The sequence below is a fragment of the Bidens hawaiensis genome, unplaced genomic scaffold (genome assembly GCF_021521415.1).
Source record: "Bidens hawaiensis isolate Kalapana, Puna unplaced genomic scaffold, B.hawaiensis_p1.1 tig00026586_1, whole genome shotgun sequence".
Classification (NCBI taxonomy): domain Eukaryota; kingdom Viridiplantae; phylum Streptophyta; class Magnoliopsida; order Asterales; family Asteraceae; genus Bidens; species Bidens hawaiensis.
In genome coordinates, this window is record NW_027494265.1 from 19,535 (window position 1) to 46,599 (window position 27,065).

Consider the following 27,065-nt stretch of genomic DNA (forward strand, 5'->3'; position numbering starts at 1 on the left):
TACAATTATATTGCCTTGTTTGGTTAACCTATTTGAATAAAATAGATTTTTACCTTGTGTTGTTTGGTGGTCAAGAAAAAGATGAAAGAATAAAATATAACATGAAAAACAACTTAAGAAGATGAGTGAGAGTGTGCATTGGAGAAATTGTATTAGTAGAGGAAGTAGACCTCATTGTAAAAGTTTATCAACAGGTAATAACTTAGAATTTGGTGAAGTATTTTTTTAATTTGTATGTCCCCTGCCTAGAAGAGTCTACCTTTCTAAGTCAACGGAGAAGTGGAAAGATTGGTCAAAACAGAGTCCTTTTCTCATAATTAGTTTCTAACCCATCTTAAGGGTTGTGGGTATCTTTCTCATAAGTTGCAATCCACAATGGTCCTACTTATTTGTCTAACTCCCATTCCAAGTGAAACTTAAATAAAAAAAACACAAGCCATTCATTAATTCTTATGGACCTACTCAAAAGAGAGTTTCCACGTTTGAATGCTTCGACAAAAGATTTCACGGTCATGTTGAATCTTTAGTATGTGTTACCCGCAACACACAATTATTGGGACTCCACTATGAGTATACCCAGAGAGCATCCGAGTAGTTAACTCTAAATATAATAAGTAAAAAGCAAATGTTTTTCACTTAAATGAGATTCTTTTAACGGGGACGAGGCGTTTCGTAATGAATGTTCGACTAGGCTTTCGTATTTTCTCATCTCGTCAATGTCGTCGCACCTCTCTACATAATCGGAGATCAGAACAATTCCGTCACGTCTCCGCCTCCCTCTCTTAACTCCAACTAAATTATTCAAGTGATATTACTTATAACATTATATTTTGCTGTTTTATCTTAACTTGTGTGCGTAATTTGTTGATATTATTGATCATTTTCTCTGATTTGGGGCAATACTTACTTAGGCTTACTCATTAGTTAGATTTTGATACTTTGAAATTCTCAAATTTTGGAGCAGTGTATTGTGAGTTAAAATTGTAAGCTTGAAACTTTATAAGGGTGTTCTTGAGTGCATAGGATTGGCTATGATTGCAGTCAGATTATGTTTCAGACACTGATTAAAACAAACATCAAATATCTGGGAACTCCAAACACCAAAGTTGACTTTGAGGGTAACTATTAATTTGATATATATGTAATTCTAGTATGAGTATGTGACCCGACTCCAATATAACCTGTTAACTTGTGGAAGAGAAGGAAGTTCTAATTATTTAGTAGAATGTTTCAAGTTCAAAGCTTTATTTAGGCATTTATATCTGTGTTTACAATGCAGAGTTTCAAGTTCACACCTTTATTTGCTGCTGAGGAAACAGTAACATATTCAAGGACACATGTATAGCAATAGAATGTTTCAAGTTCATAGCTTTATTTGTAAATTTGGATCAACATTTCAAACAATCTGATAGTTTCAACTTTACAACTTTATATGCTAGTGACACAAATATTATCAGGGGATCTTCCCAATATGATAAAGCCTGGAGAAAGCCCAAATGGCGAGTTCAACGTGATAATTCCTGACACACATTTCTCATTGTCGGGCGACACTTTGGATCTGTGAGAATGCATGCAACTGCTACATTACAAACGACCATGATTTCCTTTTCAGTCGATCTATTAGTTGGATAGGGGAGTCTCTTGTCTAATATGTTTTCCAACGGTGTACCATGACCATTCCAATTGTTTAGGGATGACAGGAGGTCTCCTGGATGCTTCCCTCCAATGATCTCAAGTGCCACAACCCCAAAGCTATACACGTCACATTTCTCCGTTACAGTGATGTTATAGGCAAGCTCTGCATGGCAAATAGATACGAAAGGATCGTTAACAAAATTTCAACAGTTAATAGACATAAAAGAAATGTATGCAAATACCTGGAGCAATGTATCCCAAAGTTCCTGCTATTATCGTTTGATTGGAGGAATCCGGATCGAGCAATCTGGCTGCTCCAAAATCACCAACAAATCCTTCCAATTCTGAGTTCAAGAGAATGTTGTTGGTTGATATGTCTCTGTGCACAATAGGAGGGATGCAATCATGATGCATGTATGCCAAAGCATGGGCTACATCTTTGATGATGTTCACCCTCTTCATCTAGTCCACTTCCAAAGCTAATTCACTGTCACTCAACGCACAAAATAGACTCCCCTTTTCCATGTATTCGTATACAAGGAAGTTGCTTTTTTATGCATGCAGAAACCATATAGTTTGACAATGTTTGTGTGCCTTAGGTTGGTCAAGACTTGGACTTCATTCTTGAAGCTCCGGTCGAATGCAGGTTGCTCGGCTTCAAAACGATGTAGTTTTTTCAAAGCAAATGTTTTACCATTAGGCAGCTTGGCTTCATAAACACTACCATAGCCACCGGTTCCAATGCAGTATTTGAGGTCAAAATCCTCTGTAGCAGTGATGAAGTCTTCATACGCAATCGTACCATCATAATTCAATATTGAACAAACATTTCCATGTTTCTTTCTTTTAGGCTGGATATGTTTTCCGCTAGCCATGTAGATTTTGTAGAACATGTAAACAAGAAGCAATAAGCAAAGTCCCACGATTATGGGAACAAAAGTGGTCCAATGGTGGACTTGTTTGCTATTTAGAATATGTTCTTCCGAGGTTGATTGTCCATATAAAGCATTGCATGGCCATCCAATATTTCTATCATGTACTGAAGAAGGATCAGGCATGATTGCAGTCAGATTATTCAGAGACAGATTTAAGAACTTCAAATGCCCGAAATCAAAAGTATGAAGTTCTTCTCCAACAAAGTTATTATTACTAAGGTCCAAGTCCTCTAAGTCATTGCAAACAAGTAGACTTATGATAGCTCCAGTCATATGATTCATAGAGAGGTTTAGATACCTTAAATAACAAGCATTGCACTGAAACGATACATTTCCTGACAACTTGTTTGATGAAAGATCAAGGTAAGAAAGCCGTCCAAGTTCAGGATGAACAGGACCCACAAGTCTATTATGATTAAGGTCAACATGTTGTAAGTTCCATAAACTTGCTAAATCTGGAGGTATGTGGCCACTTATGGAATTCATGCTAAGGTTAAAATTTCCAGTGGACATAGATTACGAAAGCTTGAGGGAAGTGGACCGTCAAGACTGTTGACACCCGGATTCAACATTTGTAGGTTTTGTAAATTAGTAATTTCCTTTGGTATTGGACCAGTAAGTTTGTTCATACTAATGTCCAAGTAGTTCAAGTCAACGCATTCACTACTTAGATTAGTGATATCTCCTGTCATCAGATTCATAGAGAGGTCTAGATGACAAGGATATTGAAATGACACGTTTCCTGTCAACCGGTTTGATGAAAAATCAAGGTAAGAAAGATTTCCAAATTCAGGATGAACAGGGCCCACAAGACTATTATGATTAAGGTCGACTTGTTGTAATTTCCTCAAATTTGCGATATCTAGAGGTATGGGACCACTAATGGAATTCTTGCCAAGGTTCAGATACTCCAACAGATACTAAAGAAAGATTTCCCGTCAACCGGTTACCAAAACTTGAGGGAATTGGACCTTGGAAATTGTTGTCACCCAGATTCAATGTTATTAGGTTTTGCAAATTACCAATTTCGTTTGGGATGGATGCATTGAGATGGTTTGTGCTCAAGTCTAGGACTGTGAGATTGAGCAAGGAACCATAAGATGGTGGGATTGGGCCCGTAAGTTGGTTATTACGAAGAGAAAGGGATTCTAAATGGGTGAGACTAGCAAGGGAAGCAGGTAACTCACCACTGAAATTGTTATAAGAAAGATAAGGCTTCCCAGATTACCTTCAAGCTGCTTCTCACGACTGTAAATGTTTATCTCGATGACACTTCCTGCTTCATTGCAGTCGATTCCATACCAAGTACAATGATTGGAAGCATTTACATATTGTGGCCACCACTTGGTTGCAATCAAAGCTTTTCCTTCTGATGATGAATTGTTGAAATGGGTGGTGGTGGTTTGTGATAACATGAAAAAGAGGATCATAAGAAGAAGATGAGCAATAGTATTAGTATGCCACATTATATAAATATTAATATTATTTATTGCTAATTTATCAACTAACTGAACGAGTGTGGCTTTATGGATTCTCAAGTGTTATTGGATACATAATTATACATAAATGCATTCCTATAGCCGTGTTGTTAACTTTGGAAGTCAACGACAAAAAGGAGCCTTTAGTCAACAGTGGTCCTAGTAAAAAAATTTGACCGATCATCTTACGTAATACATTTCACAAACACCAGAGCAATTGGTAAGAGTTCAGATAATGTAATGGGGTATATGCTAGGGATGAGCAAATTTGACCGGTAACAAAGCTTTTCCTTCTAATGATGAATTCTTGAAATCAGTAGCAGCGGTTTCGGTTTCTTCTGAATACAATATGAAAATGAACAACATAAGAAAAAGAAGATGAGTGAGAATGTGGATCGGATCAGAAGTTGAGGAAGCAGACCGCATTGTAATGCTTATTAAGTATTAACTAAGAATCTGGCATGGTATTAATTTTTTTTTTCTTTTTCAATTTTACGATAACTTTATATTAAAAATAGTTCCAATTACAATAAAGAGGCAGGTAAGCGGGCAACAAGCTGCGCCGCCACCCCCTTTTGAATGGCAAAACCGATCCTACTGAAAACAAAGTTATCGTTCTTCGGCGTCGATGAGTTACTGTGCACGATCCGCTAAACTCTTTTTAGAAACGCAACAGCATCGGGGGCAAGAGACCCAAATGTGTCAAAAGCAAAAGGAATGAAGGCGTGTTGATTCTCCACACACGCCTTCTCGTGCTTAGCAATTTTTCCTGCTTCTGCCTTTAGCACGGCATGCCTAGCAACAAACCTGGTGTCCCTAAGCCCGACAAGAGGGGACACCCCAGTAAGGTCCACACAAGCATGCTTCCCCCCGCCCATCCAAACACAAGAATGTCCGCTGGTCGGAGAGTAGACCTTCCTTCACGTGGACCCGACAAGAAATTCACAGGAGCCTCTTTTCTTGCCGAGATTCCCGCCCGTTTTAACACATCACAAAGGACATCTCTGACTAAATCATGTCTATATTTGAACCCAGGGAGTTCTTTGCAATGAATCGCGTGTTCACCAAAATTATCTAAACAAACCTTACGACAGACCGGGCATGGCTCATCAACTGGGAATAGTGGGATCATTAAACGATATTTAAGAATGGCTCGGTACTCCACTGCTGACATGTGCTGGCCTAAACCTTCGATTGGGGTGACAGTCAAAAAGTCTTGAGCATGAGGAGCCTGAAGACATTCTAATACCGCTCTTTGACGAGAGGACATGCCAACTTTTATCCCAAACTTTGGACGGTTTTACTATAAAGGGCACTCGCCAAAGCATTTTGGGCTTTAGGGGGGGTGTCCTTATTAGCGAACCCGCCAAGATCAAAATCGGGAATAGAGTTGTGCAAATAATCCATCGCACACCCAAAATCGGAATCCAACCCATCACCACCACAATCACGCAAAATGTGGTCATGTAACTTCCAAGATTGTGCTCTCGAGGCGACGAAAGCATAGGTGGAAACATCCTCAGCTGAATATAACCCTAAACCACCGAAATGGATAGGGAGAGAGGCTAGTCTCCATTGAAAATCCCCAAAAAACGGACCCCCACATACCACAATATCCTCAATCGCCGCTCGAAGCCCTTTGTCAAAAACAGAGACAGCTTCCTTAACAAACATAGGCTGACATGTTCGGAGTCCAAACAACAATTTAGCCACCCCCATACATGAGCGAAGCAAGAGAAGCTCACATTGAGAGTCACGCAGACGAGTAAGACATCTCATTAGTTCCACGGCTCTTGAAGCTCTGGTAATGGCCAAACTACTGATAAACCCAGCATCCCGGCTAACCGCACCTCCAAGGAGTTTTACCCCTAACTCCGGTCTCCCAATCCCTATAGGAAATAAACCTACTTTTGCCTTTACCCCATTGCACGACGGCCAGTATACTTCTGTCTTTTTAATATTAATCTCAAGCCCTAAACTTGGCCCCTTAGATCTAATTATATCAATGACGTCTCCTATAATCGTGCCATCATCTAAGTACCATGCATGGAAAAGTAACTTGCAACCATCTCGTACTTGATGAATGAGGGGGTGTAAAGCTAAAGCAAAGAGAAGGGGTCCTAAAGGATCGCCTTGTTGAAACCCAGTAGTTGACTGGATACAATCATTCCCTACATATAGCCTTGCAGGTTGCCCGTAAAGAAAAATAACCCATAGGGAAATAGATGTGCATCTGGCACGAACTTCCTGCAGGAGGGTAGTCCTATCCACCAGGTTGAAGGCATTAGAAAAATCTACTGTAAGCAAAGCCAACGACCCATCCGAGTGGAACATATTAAGAAATCTATTCGCGCTATGAAGCACCGCCTCCGCTCCACTCGGGACCCCCACCTCGAATTGAAAATCACCAAGGTATTTTGCCATCTCTTTCCCAACACTCCCCATAGCCACTTTGGATACAAGTCTTCTCCAAATCGCGCCAACGACAATAGGCCTAACCCCATTGTCGGGCTTAAGCAGTGGCATTAGAGGGGCCGAGGCCACAAACTCCGCCAAAGAAACAGGGCATGTCCCTCTAACCACAAGTTAACCACCTCAGTGATAACCTTAAGCAACCCCACGGCAATCGCGGATCCTTCCCCACATAGGGCATCCAAAATATGTTGGGCCCTAAGCCCATCTCTACCACATGAAGTCCCTTTAGGAAACGATTTAATACACCCTAGGACACTTTCAACGTCCACAACCGAAGGGGCCACCGAGAGTAAGGCATCAGGCAAGGCGGGCGGGGGCAAGACGGGATGCTTATCAAGCAACACTTTCATAGTAGCGTCACCAAGAGGAGCAACACCCGAAGAGCACAAAACTTTAACTGCGGCCGTGAAGTGCCCATCGGCAACTTTCCGAATACATTGCTTAGCATTGAGGCCCTCCCTCGAATGATCACCCCCGAAGGAGTCCTCATCGGCTCTGGAGCCCATATCCATCGGTTGGTTAAAGAGCGATTGGATAAGATCAATACATCCGCTTCCATCACCCCAACTTGCTAGGGCCTGCCGAATAGAATGGCATTGTAAGGATTTCCTATTCCCCGACCTACGCTCCTGTTGGTTGGAAGGCTTGACAACTTGTAATGTGCAACGGGGTAATATCAAAAGTTTAACCCACGCTTCAATGGACTCTGGCCTAGACACCACTTGCACAATGAAGCAGATAAGACATGGGCAAATGCCATGCGACAGCTAAAAGGGATGCTTTTAACTGTCTTTACCGGAAGTGCGAAAATACGGTCAAGGAGGGTCGCGTCCAAAACTATCCCACCCAAAGGAGCTACATCTATCGCAAGTTGTGGCTTAGGGATCCCGACAATGAAGTCTTCCACCCCTCCCGTATCACCTTTGAACTTGATAACTTTGTCTACATGGTGACAATGCCGATTGAGGGCCTGTAAAGATATGCACTCACCGCACAACCATAGTTTGGCAACCTTTAGAGCATCTGCCAACGCAACAAAAAGCTCACAATCCCCGGATACCGCATCCCGCATGGTGCATTTTTTGTCATCCGAATATAGGTGTAACCGCTTTATATGTGCCCCTAACCTTTGGATCCCCTTGGACCCAACCAATCCATCCGGGCAGCAATGGAATCCTCTAAACGGGCACGGCCAATAGCCCGTGCCCACCTCCCCGATGTAGAGGTGGACAACAAAACCGGTTCCTGGAACCGGTTCGACGGAACCGAACCGGTTCCTACCCGTTTTTCGTAGGAACCGGTTCGGTTCCGTTTCAACCCGACGATCCGGGACCGGTTTGACATGTTTGGAGGTGGACCGGGTAGGAACCGGAACCGAACCGGAACCGGTTCTGGAACCGGTTCGACCGGAACCGGTTCGGAACCGGTTATAGCCGTTGGAGTGGTTCTAGCCGTTGGGAAACGGTTTTATGGCCGTTTTTTGACCGTTGGGGTCAAAAATGGCCGTTTTTTTGGCTCCCCAAACACCCCACTACTAGTATAAATAGGTATTTGGTGTAATGGGTTCATCACAACACTCAAAACGCAAACCCGAACGCAAAAAAATACAAAAAAACGCTATTACAACGTTCTGAGTTCTCTAATCTCTTGTTTTCTCTTCTTCTATATTCATATTTGTTGTTATGGCTGCCTCACAATCATCGGTTGGTCAAGGTTCCACCGCCGGACCAAGTTTCGTTCGTATTGTACCTCATAATCGTAATCAAGAGATTTGGTGCAATTGGGATTTGGTTGAATTGAGTGACCATTCATTGAAGGCTCGGTGCAAGTTTTGTGGGATTTATTTAAACCCACTTTCGAATTCAAATTTGAAGAAACACATCGAAAGACCGTATTGCAGGGCGTTGAAACAGAACGTCGAGTCGCAACAAACGCAAATGGATAGTGAAGGCGGAATATTTACATACCAAATTGATCGAGTTCAAGATCGTATGGCGAAGTTTGTGATTCAAGAAGCTTTGCCGTTTAGCCACTTCGACAACCCTCGCTTAACCGCCATGATTCGAGATACGCTTCAACCACAATACACTCACGTAAGTCGTCATACTCTTAAACGTTATTGTTTAAAATTGTGGAAGAAGGCCAAAGAGGTACTAATTGCATATTTTGAAAATATAAATACGGGAATAAACTTAACTACTGATGTTTGGTCGGCTCCACATGGTCTACCCGAATCTTATCTTTGTGTCACCGCTCATTGGGTAGACCCGTCATCGTGGGAAATGATGAAACGCACCATTGCTTTCGAACTCTTTGAGTATCCACATACGGGAGATAATTTGTTTGAAATTTTAGATTATGTTATAAAAACTTATAAACTAGAAAATAAAATATTTTCAATTGCATTTGATAACGCGTCGAATAATACATCGGCGGTTGATAAATTAAAATTAAAATATACGCCGATTTGCAATGGTGTATTTTTTCACTCAAGGTGTGTTGCACATATCATTAATTTAATCGTGCAAGACGGACTTGCTTCGGATGAGGTTACATCGGTTATAAACGATTTTAGAGTAATGCTACATGAAGTTTTTAAGAAAAGTAAAAAAAGACAAATGGATTATAGAAAATTTTGTAAAGATACGGGACGAAAAGCTTTGGGAGCTAATTGGGATGTACCTCATCGATGGAATTCCACTTGCATAATGTTTCAAAGTGCTTTGAAACAAAGAGACACTTTACAAATGTTTCATTCTAGTCTTGCCGAGAATGATTTGGCAATCCCCTTTTCAAATGAGAAATGGGAAATTATCAATGACTTATAGACTTTTCTTGAAGTTTTTAAAACATCAACTACGAAACTATCGGGAACGTATTATCCGACAAGTCCCTTGGTTCTTTCGGAGTTATTTTTAATCGTTAACAATTTTAAAGAATTTGAAAATAAAAGTCCAATGTTTTCAAACATCATATTACCAATGAAGTTTAAATTAAAAAAATACTTTCTTGAATTGCCACCGATTTTTACTTGCGCCGCCGCTTTAAACCCAATGTTAAATGTTACGGGGGTTGAATGTGTGATAGACGAAATTTTTTCAGCCTTAGATATGCATGAAGTTGACCCAAACTTTTCAACAGAGGCACAAAATGATTTTAACTTGAATTTTAAATTTATGTATGACTTTTATATAAATAAATATGGGTCAAACATACACATGCCTACGCCGGGGGGGGGGGGGGGTCTTCATCAAGTTCAAGTGCTCCTAGAGTACGAGACCCCATGATTAGCCTTATGAACACCGTTCGCAACGTAACGGCTAAAAAACAAAGGGGTAACACCCCTTCAAGCGAACTAGGAAGGTATAGTGCATATGATTTCTCTACCGGTTTATCCGAAGAGGAATATGGCACTTTTGATGTTTTGGCTTGGTGGAAGGTAAAGGAAACCGAGTTTCCGATTCTTGCCACCATGGCCCGTGATTTACTAACCGCCCAAGCTTCTACGGTAGCTTCGGAATCTGCTTTTTCTCTTAGTGGCAGGGTAATATCGGTGAGAAGAACAAGACTGAATTCGGAGTCGGTGGAGATGTGCATTTGCTTGAAGGATCACTTGGACTCAATCGATCGTGTTCAACACGTAACCACTCTGGAAGACGAAACACCACTTGATGTTCGAGTGCACGACGAACAAGAAGGCGTTTCTACAAGTAATTCTGATGAATAAGTCGCCACTCAATAATTACGACGAACAAGAAGGCTTTTATAGAAATAATATGTCACAACTTTATATTTATAAGTTTAATGTTTTGTTAGTTTGTTTTTGAATATTTTAAAACATGTAACCTTTTTTTTTTGAACTCCTTAAAGTAAATAAAATGAATTTTATGTTAATTGTTTTTTTTATTTAACATGTTATACAAATACGAGCAGCGGAAACGAAAAACGAAAAAAAAAAATTATTTTTTACACTGTAACCGGTTGGAACCGGTTACAGTGTAAGAACCGGTTTAGGAACCTGTCAGAACCGGTTCCACCGGTTCCGGGTCCGAGGGTTGGGGAACCGGTTCGGTTCCCTAACCGGTTCGAACATGGAACCGGTTTAAACAGTGATGTTGACTAATGGAACCGGTTCTGAACCGGTTCCGGTTCCTTTGACCAACCCGATTTGATCACCAATACCCCGATGGGGCTCCGTTGACATTCCGAGCCCTAGTCATAACCCCACAAGACGAAAGGCCAACAAACAAACTCGAGCTGAGTTTGGAAGTAAAAACCCGAACTAAGAGGCGAAAGGAGAGCAACCCACACTTGCTCTCCCCTCCGTAAACCCGAAAAAACCGATTAACTCATTGAGATAAAGAGTCTACTACTTTTCTAAGTCAATGGCAAAGTTAAAAGCTAGTCGACTTTTCTAAGTCAATGGCAAAGTTGAAAGATTGGTCTAAATTGACGGAGTCGTTTTCTCCAAATATGCCATCTGCCTAACTCCTATTCCAAGTCAAAATTAAAATACAAGCCCTTCGTTATTTTATCATGGACCCACTCAAAATATAATTTCCACGGTTGATTGTTTCAACCTCGTTTAGAGCATTTCGAATTAATTAATATAAGACGATTTTAGGAGGAATTTTATACAAATTTATTTTCCTTTTTATATAAATGAATCTAACAAAAGGCAATTGTTTAAATGGTATAAACTATTTTTCAGTTCTTTAAAGTTACAAACAATTAGTTCAAATATTAACAAAAAATGTTAATAATTAAAATAATTTGTTTAGTTATAGCGAAATGTTTAGAATTTCAATAGAAGCTAAACATTTTTTTTAACTTTTAAGAATTGTCTTTCTTAGCCACATAGTACAGTGGATCTGGAGTTGATTACATAATGGCCAAATTAATCTTTTAGGTAACGTCAGTATGCAAGAATCGGAAACGAAATGGAATGGATCATTACAATGTAATGAAAGATACAGTGTTTAATAGGCTAACTGATTAAAGAAATGAAATCTCATATTACATTGTAAATTTCATTCCCTTTGAAACTTCCAAATTCATTCCATTCATTAAGGAAATAGAATCACATGTTAGTCCTTCTTTCACCCTACATCACCTTCACCACTCTCCCACCACTACCACAACTGCTCCCACCACTTTTTATACAATTTATCTATTATTTACTGCAACTAATTTATTTTATTACTTCTAACTAGTAATTCATCATTTCCACTTATTCTAGTCTCGAGCAAAATATTTCTTAATTGGGTGTGAGGGATAAACACTAAAAGAAGTCAAACTACACAAATTGCAAAAAAGCTTCATATGAATCGGATTAATTAATTTTAAAAATTGATACTGAGTCACTATGTATTACATTGAACATAAAAGGGGTCACCCTGAACACGGAATGATTTTAAGTGAGTCGATCCAAACACGACGCAACTAAAGCATACGGGTCAGGTTAAGGTTGAAGAATTATACCCGCCAACCCGAAACCTATCAACCCACTAACTAAATAATTGATCAATATTACTTGGCAAGGGTAGTTTTTATTTATTAATTCTTTGTGCTACAGGACAGGATTCCTATGGTGAATCTTGCTGCTGCTTTTGCAATTGAAGGAATTAGTGCTTTTCGCTTTGACTTTGCCGGCAATGGGTAATTGTTATTTTCTAGTTATAAAGTCAGTCAAATAGGGTGTTAGTTAATTAAATTCTTGATGATAGTCAATTTTTTATTTCTTTTAGAGAAAGCGAAGGTTCATTTCAGTACGGGAATTATTACAGAGAAGTTGATGATCTGCGGGCCGTCGTTCAATACTTTGAACATGAAAAACGCTCTGTGGCTGCAATTATTAGGCACAGTAAAGGTCAGAAACTATGTATTTATACTTCCTAATCGCTGATTAACATTTCATAATAAACAAACACATTTAAACAACTGCTATATTGATCAGAGACACTTTTGCAGGCGGGAATGTAGTGCTTTCATATGCTTCTAGGTTCAATGATGTTCACAATGTAGTCAACATTTCTGGTCGGTTTAATCTGAAAAGAGGCATCGAGGGCCGATTGGGTAAAGATTACCTGCAGAGAATTAAAAAACAAGGATTCCTTGATGTTGCCAATAGAAAGGGTGAGATTTGTATGGTCCATTTTCTAAAATGTTCTGTAGAAAATTAACACGTTAATCACGATTTACAAAAGCAATAGTGATAGGAATCGTATCTAGTTTCTACTCTAAATGTCATTTTTCTATTTTAGGAGGGGGTCAAGTGCAACTTATATTTTTATAAATAGGTATTAATAGCTAATAGGGAGATAAGAGAGTATGTTTATGTTTAAGATGGCATTGCCATGGCTCCTGCGTATGCGGTGAGAGGGGGCTAGGCCCGGGAATCTCTGGTAACACCTACCCACAAGTACCTTATAACCTTTTGTTTGTTTTTAGTTCTCCAATTACAATAAATGTCCTAAATGAATCAATTTTATGCGGCAATGGGTGGCGGCGATGCTGCCATGTGGGTTGGAAGCCTTGCACTCTACCCATATTGGTGCCATGTCCTCTCTTAATTTTCTCTCAAATGAGTTTATATCTAGTCGTTTGCTAGAACGTATCTAGCTTATTTTGCTTCCTTTCAGCGGTCAGGTGGTATCAGGGCTCGTTATTATCTTGATGGCACATTGCATTGGAGTAAATCAACAGGCCTCCCCGTTCTTATGTTAGAGATCGTGGGGTTGATAGTTTGTGGCGTGCGTTAGAGGATCTCTCTACTAAGGCTGAAAAACTCGACTTGATCATTGTAGAACTACATTCCATGAGCGTAGGTGGAACAAATGTTTACCTTTTGGTGAATATGGGATGCCATGTACTTTGTTTTGTATCGTACTATATTTGGGACTTACATTTTGGTGAATATGGAATGCAATAGATAACACAAGCATGTACTGTATAAATGCATTTATGAAACAAGTACAACTAAGGGTTGTTCTTAATATGGTATGGCAGGGAGACGGTGTAAATGATTACCTCAACACAATAATTCCTGAGACACATTTCTCATTGTTGGTCGACACTTTGGATCAGTGGGAATGCATGCAAGTGCTATATTACAAACGAGCATGATTTCCTTTTCAATGGATCTATCAATTGGATATGGGAGACGCTTGTCCAATATATTTTCCAGCGGTGTACCATGACTAGTCATATGGTTTAGGGAGTACAAGAGGTCTCCAGGATGCTTCCCTCCAATTATCTCAAGTGCCACCACCCCAAAGCTAGACGTCACATTTCTCCGTCACAATCATGTTATAGGCAAGCTCTACATGGCAAATAAATACGAAAGGTTCGTTAAAAAAAATTCAACTGTTAATAGACAAAAAAGAAGCGTATGCAAATACCTGGAGCAATGTATCCCAAATTCCTACTATTATCGTTTGATTGGAGGAACCCTAGTTGAGTAATCTGGCTACTCCAAAGTCACCAACAAATACTTCCATTTTTGAGTTCAAGAGAATGTTGTTGCTTGATATGTCTCTATGAACAAGAGTTCAGGTTCAAAGAATTTTTGAGTTCAAGAGAACCCTGGTTGAGCAATTACAAGTATATGATCATCATCATTTTACTATTAGTTTCACACCCATGTTTTAAAAATTATAGCTTATATAAGCTGGGTACCACTATGACTTAAAATTTTGACTTCAAAGTATATGCATACCAAAGCTCCAGTTCATCCAGAATTTTTCAAAATATCTGTTAAGCTTCTTTTAGCAGTTGACCTACTTAGTTCTCATCCTGGATAGCAATGCTACAGATTTTGTTGCAAATAAGTAAACCCTCAATATTGAAGTGCAACACAAATTGGCATGCTTCAACACATAATAAGTTATATAAGCTTTTGGTGAGCCCCTGTTCAATGTTTTTTTTATTCTATAAACTGCTTCCATAACTTTGTTTCTATATCATATACATACATTTGGACCCTATAATCTGCTAAATACGGAACATGATAGATAGAGAAGGCATGTGTAGTACATTCACGATAAAAGTATAGTTAATGATCAATGCCCTTAACATGATAATTCCTGAGACACGTTTCTCATTGTCGGTCGACACTTGGGATCTGTGAGAATGCATGCAAATGCTACATTACAAACACGCATGATTTCCTTTTCGATTGACCTGTTGGTTGGATAAGGGAGTCGCTTGTCCAATATATTTTCCAGCATAATACCATGACCAGTTGAATGGTTCAGAAACGACAGGAGGTCTCCAGGATGCTTCCCACCAATTGTCTCAAGTGCCACCACCCCAAAGCTATACACGTCACATTTCTCTGTTACAATCATATTATAGGCAAGCTCTACATGGCAAGTATATACACCAAAGGATTATTAGAATATTTCTAATTGCTAATAGGAATAAAAGAAGTGCAAGATTAGGTAGAAATACCGGGAGCAATGTATCCCAAAGTTACTACAATTACTGTTTGGTTGGATGTGTCCGGGTCGAGCAATCTGGCTGCTCCAAAGTCAGCAACAAATCCTTCCATTTCTGAGTTCAAGAGAATGTTGTTGCTTGATATGTCTCTATGAACAATAGGAGGGCTGCAATCATGATGCATGTATGCCAAAGCATGGGCTACACCTTTGATAATGTTCACCCTCTTCATCCAGTCCACTTCAACCGCCAATTCCCTCACTCAAGGCGCAAAACAGGCTTCCTTTATCCATATATTCATATACAAGGAAGTTGCATTTGTTATGCAAGCAGAAGCCTTTATCCATATCTGTTCTAATCCTTTTCCAATTAAAGAAAATAAAATACAAGCCATTCGTTATTTTATCAAGGTCTACTCAAATTATAGTTTCCACGTTTGAGTGTTTCCACCGAATTTTGGAACATTTTCAGTCATAATAAGATGATTTTGGGTGAAATTTTAATTTATTTTCATTTTATACAAGTAACTAGCTTTAGAATCGTGTGATTCACGAAAGGCTTAAAAGTTATACAATTAAACTATACAAGTTAAATGATTATTTATTTTTTTTAAAACTGTATTTTATCAAATATAATGGTTTTATAAGGTCAAAATATATTTTCTAATGGAATATTCATACAAATAGTGATGTATTCTCACGTAATGTTTTCTTAATCACGAAAAAAGATGCACCCAGTAATTTTATAAGTTGTAACTTGTAGTTATATTTTTTTAAGGGAGTAGCGAATTTTAACAAAAAATTGATAAGATGTTTCATTAGGAATGACATAAAAAAAAGAAAATCATATATAAAGTTAACATGAATAAAACACGTTTTTTATTATAGTTTCGAAAAAAATGGATGAAAACTCTGTGGATGCATGGATGTTGAATAAATATTTGAGAATAAAATTGTTATACATTCATAATTTAATTTTGTCTTTATCATAAACCTATAAATATCGTTCATTGAATTTTATCATATTTAACTCCTACACTCAAAGTGCATATAAATTGATTTAATAAAAAAAAAGTAGATACGATTTCATTACAGATATAAATATTTTAATTATACTGACACATACCCGTATATTTTTATTTTAATCTCTATAATTTAGGTAATTAGTTATTTGATTAAATAATGGATTTATATGTTCGATTACACTAACAAAAACATTTTTTCATTAAAAATAGAAGAATAGTTTGAGCGAGAAATTTAGGATATGAATGAATCTCCAAGTGATATGTATCCTTAGAGCATTCCCGATGGGTTCTCTATCTTCATATTTAAAATTTAACTAAAAATCATAATTTCTTTAATTTATACGTCATTTTCTAATAACATTCCCCAACACATTCTCCATTACCATCTCTATATTCTTTTTTCTCTTTTTTCATTTATAATATTAACTTCTAACTATTTTGTGTTATTATCATTTTTGTGACATTTGTCAAATTCCGGTCTCGATTGTATTCGTATTTGTATTTTTTTATGTTGTAAACCGACCCGTTTTGTAAACCAAAACTCATGATATATATAATATTGGATTTTTATGTTACCAAATCATTCCCATTTGTTCAATTTGAAAGACCCCTTTTACGGATTCGAAAACGGCTTTAAAACGATCAAAATACATCAACAACGAACTTCCGGACGCATAACGAACCACAAAAGACGAGCTGGGCCAACCCCCTGGGCACGCCGGGCCGCGCGGCCAGGGGCAAGGGTGAGGTCGCATGACGCTTAGAGGTGTCTGCACATATTTTGGATTTCTTTGTTGTTTTGTGCTTTGCTTGTTTGTTTAACTAATCTATTTTCATGCAAACATGAAAGAGAACCTTACAAAGAAGCCTTGACCCTTACCCTATATATACACACCCATCTCCTTCATTTTTACACTTGCTTTCACTCCAAATTCTCTCTCAATTCTTCATAGATTCAAGGTTGTTATTTATGTGTTCTTGAGGGTTTGACTTCTGAGTTTAATCTTTCAATCTATTTAGTTCATATGGTCTTATTAATACTTGATTATGGTGGTACAACATATATATATAATATAATACCCCTTGTTACCTTTGGTAGTTACTTCTCCGGTTTCGGTCGGTGAGGTTTCGGACCTTGTAAGGCAAGGCTTCATGGAGGACTTCGTGTCCTTGATATATATATATATATATATATATATATATGTATATATATAACTTGTTTATACATATTAATCTTGCTTAACTTCTGCTCATTTAGTTTGTTTGTCATATTTACAAGTTCTATGGTTATGGGTTCTAAGAGTCTATGTTTCGGTTTAACCGTAAATAGCTCAAGACCGTAAATCGAACTTTTGTTTAAAGATTTTGTTGTTAACTTTTTGGTTGTAACACTTAAGTATTTTCATTTGTACATTATTATACAAGATCTTCAATATTTGGGCATGTGGAAACCATCTATGAACTTGTTGTGAGATGGAAACAAAACCAAACCGAACTTTTGTTTAAAGACTTTGTTGTTAAATTTTTTGTTGTAAAACTTAAGTATTTTAATTTGTACATTATTATACAAGTTCTTGGTTATTTGGGCATGTGGAAACCATTTATGAACTTGTTGTGAGATGGAAACCCAACCAATCCGATTTTCACTCGCTTAAGACACACAAGTGTGTTTTTAGCTATCAAGACTTGTATATTTCTTTGAAAATAGTTTACAAACTGATTTTAATTATTTTCTTAAGTACTTGGAAATGTTGGATCCAACTTGATCTCATAACATAGTTTGGACCGACAAAACCGAACACTTGCTTAACGTGCGTTGTTAGTTCTAAAACAATAGAACTACATACTTGGTTAAGTCTTAATAAGTTTTATTGAGTTATATGAATATTTGGGCATGTGGAAACCATCTATGAACTTGTTGTGAGATGGAAACCGAATCAAACCGAACTTTTGTTTAAAGACTTTGTTGTTAACTTTTTGGTTGTAAAACTTAAGTATTTTCATTTGTACATTATTATACAAGTTCTTGGTTATTTGGGCATGTGGAAAACATCTATGAACTTGTTGTGAGATGGAAACCCAACCAATCCGATTTTTACTCGCTTAAGACACACAAGTGTGTTTTAGCTATCAAGACTTGTATATTTCTTTAAAAATAGTTTACAAACTGATTTTAATTATTTTCTTAAGTACTTGGAAATGTTGGATCCAACTTGATCTCATAACATAGTTTGGACCGACAAAACCGAACACTCGCTTAACGTGCGTTGTTAGTTCTAAAACAATAGAACTACATACTTGGTTAAGTCTTAATAAGTTTTATTGAGTTATCTCATAACATTCATTATTTTGGAAAGTTGACTTTGGGTTTGACCAATTACCAAGACCCGAACCAACAACCCGAACACTCGTTAAAGACCCGTTTTAGTATCTTTATCCCAAAGGAACTTGCATTTTTGCATTTTTCCCACCCTATTACTTAACATAGGTTAAGTAAATATTAAGGTTAGATACTTTAATCTGGTTTCGAGCAAACTTACATTTTTAAAGGGTTATTATTATAAATTCTTAAATAGTTACATTTTAAACCTTGAACTTTAATTATTTACTTTTCGCAACAATTATTTTATTTAAAGATCTTCAAGACAACCTTTTTAAATCCAAGGCTTCTTTCCTTTTAGGCATTATTCGTTAAACTCGTCGTTCCGACAAATCTCCAAATTATCATCTTTCAAGTTTATTACTTGAACTTGAGTACTTTCATACCCCGTTTTTCATATTTCGTTTAGGGGTGACATTTCATACTTATTCAACTAAATGTTTTATACTTGAATCTTAACCCACAAACGTTATTGTATACTTTACTTAAATAATTGCTCGATTTGGTGTTCTATGATTATATGCTTATGTGTTTATCGCTTTTGGTTGGTTGAACTATAAAATCCTAGTCTATTTGGCATCCCCTTATAGCAAGGTGTCGTTAACGTAATGCAATTAACGATAACTATAAAATCCTAGACTATTTGGCATCCCCTTATAGCTAGGTGTCGCTAACGTAATTCTATTAGCGATATCTGTTTATCCAAGTTATTGCTTTTATCTATCGTTTCGTATACAAGTTTTGCGACTTTTTCTTACTATATACTTATATGCTCAAACTAATGAATTGCTCACCAACGTACCTTTGTGTTGACAAACTTTATTTTATTAAATGTTACAGGTTTGCATCTAGGTTGATTGTGGAGTTGAAGGAATCGACATCGAGACATTTAGGATATTAGCAAAAATGAACAATATTTGATTTGCTATTATTTGTTATATTTTGTTGTGACTACCTTATGAATATTGTTATGTGACATTTTCGATGTTGTGAAATGAAATGAGTTTGTTAAATATTGTCGTTTTAAATAGTGTCATGCGCTTATGGGCAATCGTTACACCTCGGTATGTTCCGCCGCCTTTGGTCGGGGTGTGACAATTTTCAATATAAATTGATTTCTACTATATATTTATAGAATGGTAGTTGAAAATGGAGTATTGTGACAACACTCTAAATTTGGAGGCTTCTTATATCATTTCATTTCACTAAAAATTTAGAGATGGAGTTTGGAGATAGGGGAATGGGTTGGAGTGATTATTTGGATTTTTTTTTAAATTTTAGAAATGAATATGGGTATGAAGAACCCATTAGGAATGCTATAATATTTTACATGTTGTGAACCACCGACGGTTGTATGTCACCTATTTCAATTTTGTCAAACCAATCATTCATCATTGTCACCCCCCCAATAATATGTATGAAAATCGCTTTTTGGTATTATAAATACCATGCATTGTTACGAGTTACAATCATCCCAGAAATATATTACATTCTCACTTTTCTATCCTTTTGTCTCTTTATCACTTCAATAATCTTGTTGTAATTAAGGCTAATATTATAACACGTTATCAGCACGAGCTGCTTATATCCTAATCAAGAAAGGTAATAGACACAAAGTAATAAAATGGCAAATATCGCAAAACTTGAATTTCCGGCTCTCAATATCACCGGAGATAATTATATGTCATGGACGGCACATGTCAAACGACATCTCAAATCAATGGGTGTTTTGGATACGATAACAGTGAGAAATAATTGCGGGGATCAAGACAAGGCAAAAGCCGATGTCTTCCTCCACAAACACATTGATTAGATGTTACAATTTGAGTATTCAAATTGTGAGGATCCATGCATTTTGTGGGAAAATTTAAAAAGCAGATTTGACCATCAAAGGGAAGTTCTACTTCCCACTACTAGAGACGAATGGAACAATCTCAGGTTCCAAGATTTTAAAAAAGTAAATGAGTACACCTCTACTTCGTTTAGAATATGCTCAACGCTCCGATTTTGTGGGCAAACTGTTACCGAAGGAGATATGCTGGAGAAAACTTTCTCCACATTTCATGCATCAAATATGACCTTGCAAACGTATTATCGATTGCATAATTTTAGGAGATACTCTGAACCAAATGCATTTCTCTTTGTAGCAGAAAAGAATAATGAATTATTGATGAAAAATCATCAAACTCGTCCCACGGGATCATTAGCAATACCAGAAGCAAATGTTGCTCACAAAAATTCACATAAAAATTCTGGTAATAAATGGGAACAAGGTCGTGGACGAGGCCAAGGACGTGGCCGTGGTCATTTTGACAAAAGGCATTTTAATGATCGTAAGCATTCATTCAAATGGAACACTAATTCTTACGGTCGTGGTCATGGCCGTAGCCGTGGTCGTAACCAGAGAGCCAATAATTATCATGTCCCACACAATACCAATTCCAACCACCACAATAAATGGAATAAAGCTGGTAGGTCCGAGAACAATGGCACACCCTGTTTTAGATGTGGAAGTACAAACCACTGGGCAAAGGCTTGTCGCAGAGCCCCACATCTGTGTGAACTGTACCAAGCCTCTCTTAAAGGAAAAGAGAAAGAAGTGAATCACTTTGATAATTTTGATGATCTCAATGCTGATCTGAGCATTGCAGACTTTGGTGTGGATCTCTGAAACAAATGTTGCGTGACGACAATAATTTTATGAAATAATTAAGTGTGTTTCTTTTTATCTTTAGTTATGTAGTTTCCTTCATGTACTGTTTGTTTTTCAATTAAATAAAGTTATTATTAAAATATCATAATGTCTTTGTTATACACTTATTATTTTCTTAATATTTTCAAGATTTAAAATGAAAATCACTGGAGCACAAGATCAAACAAATAAAGAAGATATATGTATAGCGGATAGTGGAGCCACGCATACTGTACTTAGATCTAAAAAATATTTTCATAAACTGAAACCGAGAAAAGGGATCATCAATACAATATCAGGTCATACAAACTTGATAGAAGAAGTGAGAAAAGCTAATTTAGCATTACCAAATGGTACAGAGCTCAAAATAGAAAATGCTCTATTTTCCCCAAAATCAACAAGAAATTTGTTGAGTTTCAAAAACATATATATCATAATGGATATGATACTCAGTCAAGGACTGTTAGTAATGAAAAATATTTGCATATCATAAGCAAAGATAAGATATTGGAAAAACTGCCAATGCTCCATTATGGTTTACATTATACATATATAAATGTGCCTCAAGCACATAAGGCAGTCAAAGAAAATTGTTGTGATTCTGGTATCATAAACTTATGGCATGACAGATTAGGCCATCTAGGATCCACAATAATGAAAAGGATCATTGAAAATACACATGTGCATCCACTGAAAGGTCAAAAGATCCACAAAATAGATAAAATGTCTCAATGTACCTCTTGTTCTCTTGGCAAATTAATTACAAGGCCTTCGCCATTAAAAGTCGATAAAGAAACACCAATGTTTCTTGAAAGAATTCAAGGTGACATATGTGGACCAATTCATCCACCATGCGGACCATTTAGATACTTCATGGTCTTAATAGACACATCCAGCAGATGGTCTAATATCTCTTTATTATCGACTCGTAATGTTGCTTTTGCAAAATTTCTTGCTCAAATTATCAAATTACGTGCACATTTTCCTGATTATACCATTAAAAGAGTAAGGCTTGATAATGCGGGAGAATTTACATCACATGATCTTGATGATTATTGCATGTCTGTGGGGATTGTTGTAGAACACCCAGTTGCTCATGTACACACACAAAATGGCTTAGCAGAGTCGTTGATCAAACGCCTACAGCTAATAGCTAAACCATTAATAATGAGGACAAAACTCCCTGTTTCTATTTGGGGTCATGCAATTATGCATGCTGGATCATTAATCCGTGTGAGACCAAGTGCAAATCATAAATACTCTCCCACACAACTTGTTTATGGAAATGAGCCAAATATCTCTCACCTTAGAATTCTTGGGTGTGTTGTGTATGTTCCTATTGCACCACCACAACGCACAAAAAGGGTCTCCAAAGAAGGTTGGGAATATATGTTGGATATGAAACGTCTTCCATCATAAGATACCTTGAACCTTTAACATGTGATGTATTTACAGCACATTTTGCTGATTGCCATTTTAACGAGACAGTATTCCCGGCATTAGGGGGAGAAATGAAAAAAGCAAGAAAGAGATATATCATGGTGTGTGCCATCATTGTTACACCTAAACCCAAGATCAAAACAAAGTGAGACAAAGGTTCAAAAAATAATACATCTACAAGAAATTGCAAATCAGTTACCTGATGCATTTACTGATATAAACAGGGTCACTAAATCTCATATACCAGCTGCTAATGCTCCAGCTCGAGTTGAGATTCCAAGCAAGCAAAACCATAATAATGCACCTCATGAATCCCAAAAACGTTTAAAACGTGGAAGGCCAATCGAATCAAAGGATAAAAATCCTCGAAAAAGAAAGAGCTCTGAAAAGGATACTGACCCTAAGGAAACCTTCCCTCAGGAAAGAATAAATGATATAACATTTCCTCAGGAAGAAATAAATGATTCCAATAAATAATTGTCAATCAACTATGGTCAATCACATATAATGTGGGATCGAGATGAAATGGAAAATATTGATTATATATTTTCTTATTCTGTGGCAAGTGATATCATGGAAGAAAATGATGATCCTGAACCAAAATATGTAGATGATTGTAAAAATCGACAAGATTGGAACAAATGGAAAGATGCTATGCAAGCTGAATTAAACTCACTAAACAATCGAAAGGTTTTTGGACCAATTGTCATTACACCAAAGTCAATGAAACCTGTAGGATATAAATGGGTTTTTGTGAGAAAACGAAATGAGAAAAATGAAGTTACAAGATATAAAGCAATACTTGTAGCTCAAGGTTTTTCTCAGAGGCCAGGAATTGACTATGAAGAAACGTATTCTTCTGTTATGGATGCTGTTACGTTTAGATATTTAATCAGCTTAGCAGTCTCTAAAAATTTAGAGATGCGTCTTATGGATGTTGTCACAGCCTACTTGTATGGATCACTAGACAGTGACATCTATATGAAAATTCCCGAAGGATTTAAACTCCCCGAAGCAATAAGCTAAAAGCCTAAGGAAATGTATTCCATAAAGTTACAAAGATCCTTGTATGGACTGAAACAATCTGGAAGGATATGGTACAATCGTTTGAGTGATTATTTGATAAGCAAAGGATACACAAATAATCTTATTTGTCTATGCGTCTTCATTAAGAAGACAACATCAGGATATGTAATCATAGCTGTGTATGTTGATGATCTCAATTTAATTGGGACACAAAAAGAAATTAATGAAGCGATTGCTCTTTTAAAGAAAGAATTTGAAATGAAAGACCTTGGAAAAACCAAATATTGTCTTGGTTTACAAATTGAGCATATGCGTAATGGGATACTTGTGCATCAGTCAACTTATACTGAGAAACTCTTAAAACGTTTCAATATGGACAAAGAAAACCCTTTAAGCACCGATGGTTGTTAGATCACTCAATGTTGACAATGATCCATTTCGTCCTTGCGAAGATAATGAAGAGATTCTTGGTCCCGAAGTACCATACCTCAGTGCAATTGGAGCACTTATGTATCTTACTAACTGTACAAGACCTGACATTTCTTTTGCAGATAATTCATTGGCAAGATTCAGTTCATCCCATACTAAAAGACATTGGAATGACATTAAACATATTTTTCGGTATTTAAAAGGAACTGCTGATTTAGGTTTATTTTATCCTAACGATTCAAAAGAAGGGTTAGTTGGTTATGCAGATGCAGGTTATTTATCTGATCCCCATAAAGCAAAATCTCAAACCGGATACGTATTTAAGAATGGTGGAACTGCGATTTCATGGCGTTCTCAGAAACAAACACTCATTGCAACGTCTTCAAATCATGCTGAAGTCATTGCATTGCATGAAGCTTCAAGAGAATGCGTATGGTTAAGATCTATGTCACGACACATATTGATTTCTTGTGGACTAGAGAAAGATCGAATTCCAACTCCTATCTATGAAGATAATGCAGCTTGTGTCTTGCAAATGAAGGAAGGGTATATCAAAAGTGACAGAACAAAGCATATACCACCAAGATATTTTGAGTATACTCGGGACCTTATTAAAGACAATCAGGTTGAGATGAGATATGTCCAATCCAGCAACAACTCGGCTGATCTTTTCACAAAAGCACTTCCCACGGCATTATTCAGAAAACATGTCCATGATATTGGCATGCGCCATGCATGGACGATGTAACGACCTGCAACTTGAGGGGGAGCTATATACTGCACTCTTTTTTCCTTAGCTAAAGTTTTTTTTCTCACTGGGTTTTTCTTTAGCAAGGTTTTTAATGAGACAGTACTTCAAGACCCTGAAATTTTGAAAAGGTGTCATCCAAGGGGGAGTGTTGTGAACCACCGACGGTTGTATGCCACCTTTTTCAATTTTGTCAAACCAATCATTCATCATTGTCCCACCCAATAATATGTATGAAAATCGCTTTTTGGTATTATAAATACCATGCATTGTTACGAGTTACAATCATCCCAGAAATATATTACATTCTCACTTTTCTATTCTTTTGTCTCTTTATCAATTCAATAATCTTGTTAAAATTAAGGCTAATATTATAACATTACAAACGTTCATTATATGCTCTAGTTTACTTTAGCCCTCTACGGTCTACACATAAACCCAATCGCCCCCTTCTTTACGCCACCGGCTCAATTGCAAATTGATGATGAAACTCATGTAAAAAGCTAATCTTTTTAGATGACGGGTAGATCAAATTCGACCCCTGAAGACTGCAACCTCTTCTTCTCAGCAGGTTACACTGTAATGCAATTGGGTGTTTGTGAAATGCACACCACCTGTTCGATCATATTCCCCTGTGTGTATATTAACTATGCTAAGTGTTTAAATTCTGCAGGAGTTCAAATTCAACATCAGAGAGTTATAATCGATAACAGTTACAATGAAAAGCTTGTTGGCATATTGCACGAAACCGGCTCCAAGGAGGTTGTTATCGTCTGTCATGGATACAGATCCTGCAAGGTTACTTGCTCATTGCCTAAAGTTATTATTACATTGTTATAATAGACTTACTTACTGTGATATAATTCATGCTACAATCTGATACCAGTTCCTAACACGACCTGCTTTCTAAAACAGATAAACTTGAACCCGACCCGTATAAAAAGTGGGTCAACCCGCACACGATCTGTAAAAAAGCTGGTTGACCCGTTGAAGAGTTTTTAAAGAAGTTAAAAAATGAATTTTTAATTTAGGAGATGAAAAGTGCTCGAATTTGGAGTTTAATGTATAACTATTAACTTTTAAATGCGAAATTGGTTTTTCCCTTTATATAATTTTATTTGTTTCATTAGTTCTAACTGGCGGTTCATAATTCCCGCTTACTATATCTCGAGCTAAATATATATACCAATGTTTCTTAACTGTGAGTGAGGAATAAACACGTTAAAACAATTCAAGCTACACAAATTACAAAAAAGTTTCATATGAATCGGAGTAGTTAATTCTTTAACTTGTTACTAAGTCACTATGTATTACTAATATCGGTAAATGAACATAAAGCGGATCAAACTGAACACGGACTGAACATCGCATGCTTTTTAAGTGAGTCGGCCTGAACACGGCATGAATAAAGCATATGGGTCGTGTTAGGGTTGAAGAATTCAACCCGCCAACCCACTAACTTAACATTTGATCAATATCACTTGTCAAGGGTAGTTTTCATTAATTACTTTTTTATGCTACAGGACAGGATTCCCATGGTGAATCTTGCTGCTGCTTTTGCAATTGAAGGAATTACTGCTTTTCGCTTTGACTTTGCTGGCAATGGGTAATTGTTATTTTCCAGTAATTAAGCCAGTCAAATATGGTGTTACTTACTTAGATTCTTGATGGTAATTTATTTTCTTTTAGAGAAAGCGAAGGTTCATTTCAGTATGGGAATTACTACAGAGAAGTTGATGACCTGCGGGCGGTCGTCCAATACTTTGAGCATCAAAAACGCTATGTGGCTGCAATTATTGGGCACAGTAAAGGTCAGAAACTATAATTTTATACTTCTTAATTGCTGATTAACATTTCATAATAAATAAACACATTTAAACAACTGCTATATTGATCAGAGACACTTTTGCAGGTGGGAATGTAGTGCTTTCATATGCTTCTAGGTTCAACGATGTTCACAATGTTGTCAACATTTCTGGCCGGTTTAATCTGAAAAGAGGCATCGAGGGCCGATTGGGTAAGGATTACCTGCAGAGAATTAAAAAACATGGATTCCTTGATGTTGCCAATAGAAAGGGTGAGATTTGTATGGTCCATTTTTTATAATGTTCTATAAAAAATTAACGCGTTAATCACGATTTACAAAAGCAATAGTATCACTATATCGTGGATTCACTTGAAGTTGTAAACAATTTTAGGGAACGTAGAGTATCGTGTGACTGAAGAAAGCTTGATGGACCGCTTAACTACCAATACAAGTGCAGCATGCCAACTAATTCCCCAAAACTGCAGGTTTGTCTTGTTTCCATAATCTGTCCAATATTTATTCATTCTTGTTTGACATAGTGTCATTTCGTTTGTAAA

At 37.1% G+C, this 27,065-nt stretch overlaps 1 protein-coding gene, 1 long non-coding RNA gene and 1 pseudogene across 3 annotated transcripts in view; 1 reads left to right on the top strand and 2 right to left on the bottom strand.

Annotated features, from left to right (window-relative positions):
* LOC143573549 (putative uncharacterized protein YDL057W) overlaps positions 1-27,065 on the top strand; it is a 33,221-nt gene that overhangs the window by 5,799 nt on the left and 357 nt on the right. The window contains exons 2-7 of the mRNA XM_077058398.1: positions 25,229-25,272; positions 25,375-25,499; positions 26,225-26,307; positions 26,391-26,512; positions 26,614-26,778; positions 26,900-26,993. Of these exons, the coding sequence (XP_076914513.1) occupies positions 25,229-25,272; positions 25,375-25,499; positions 26,225-26,307; positions 26,391-26,512; positions 26,614-26,778; positions 26,900-26,993 (633 nt within the window). The remainder of the gene's footprint in view (positions 1-25,228; positions 25,273-25,374; positions 25,500-26,224; positions 26,308-26,390; positions 26,513-26,613; positions 26,779-26,899; positions 26,994-27,065) is intronic.
* On the bottom strand, positions 779-4,181 carry LOC143573552 (uncharacterized; annotated as a pseudogene). The gene is made up of 3 exons (XR_013142447.1): positions 3,348-4,181; positions 1,878-3,227; positions 779-1,798 (listed from the first exon to the last, which is right to left on the bottom strand). The product of XR_013142447.1 is annotated as an uncharacterized LOC143573552 (transcript).
* On the bottom strand, positions 14,466-15,213 carry LOC143573553 (uncharacterized). The gene is made up of 2 exons (XR_013142448.1): positions 14,975-15,213; positions 14,466-14,885 (listed from the first exon to the last, which is right to left on the bottom strand). It is a non-coding gene; the product is annotated as an uncharacterized LOC143573553 (long non-coding RNA).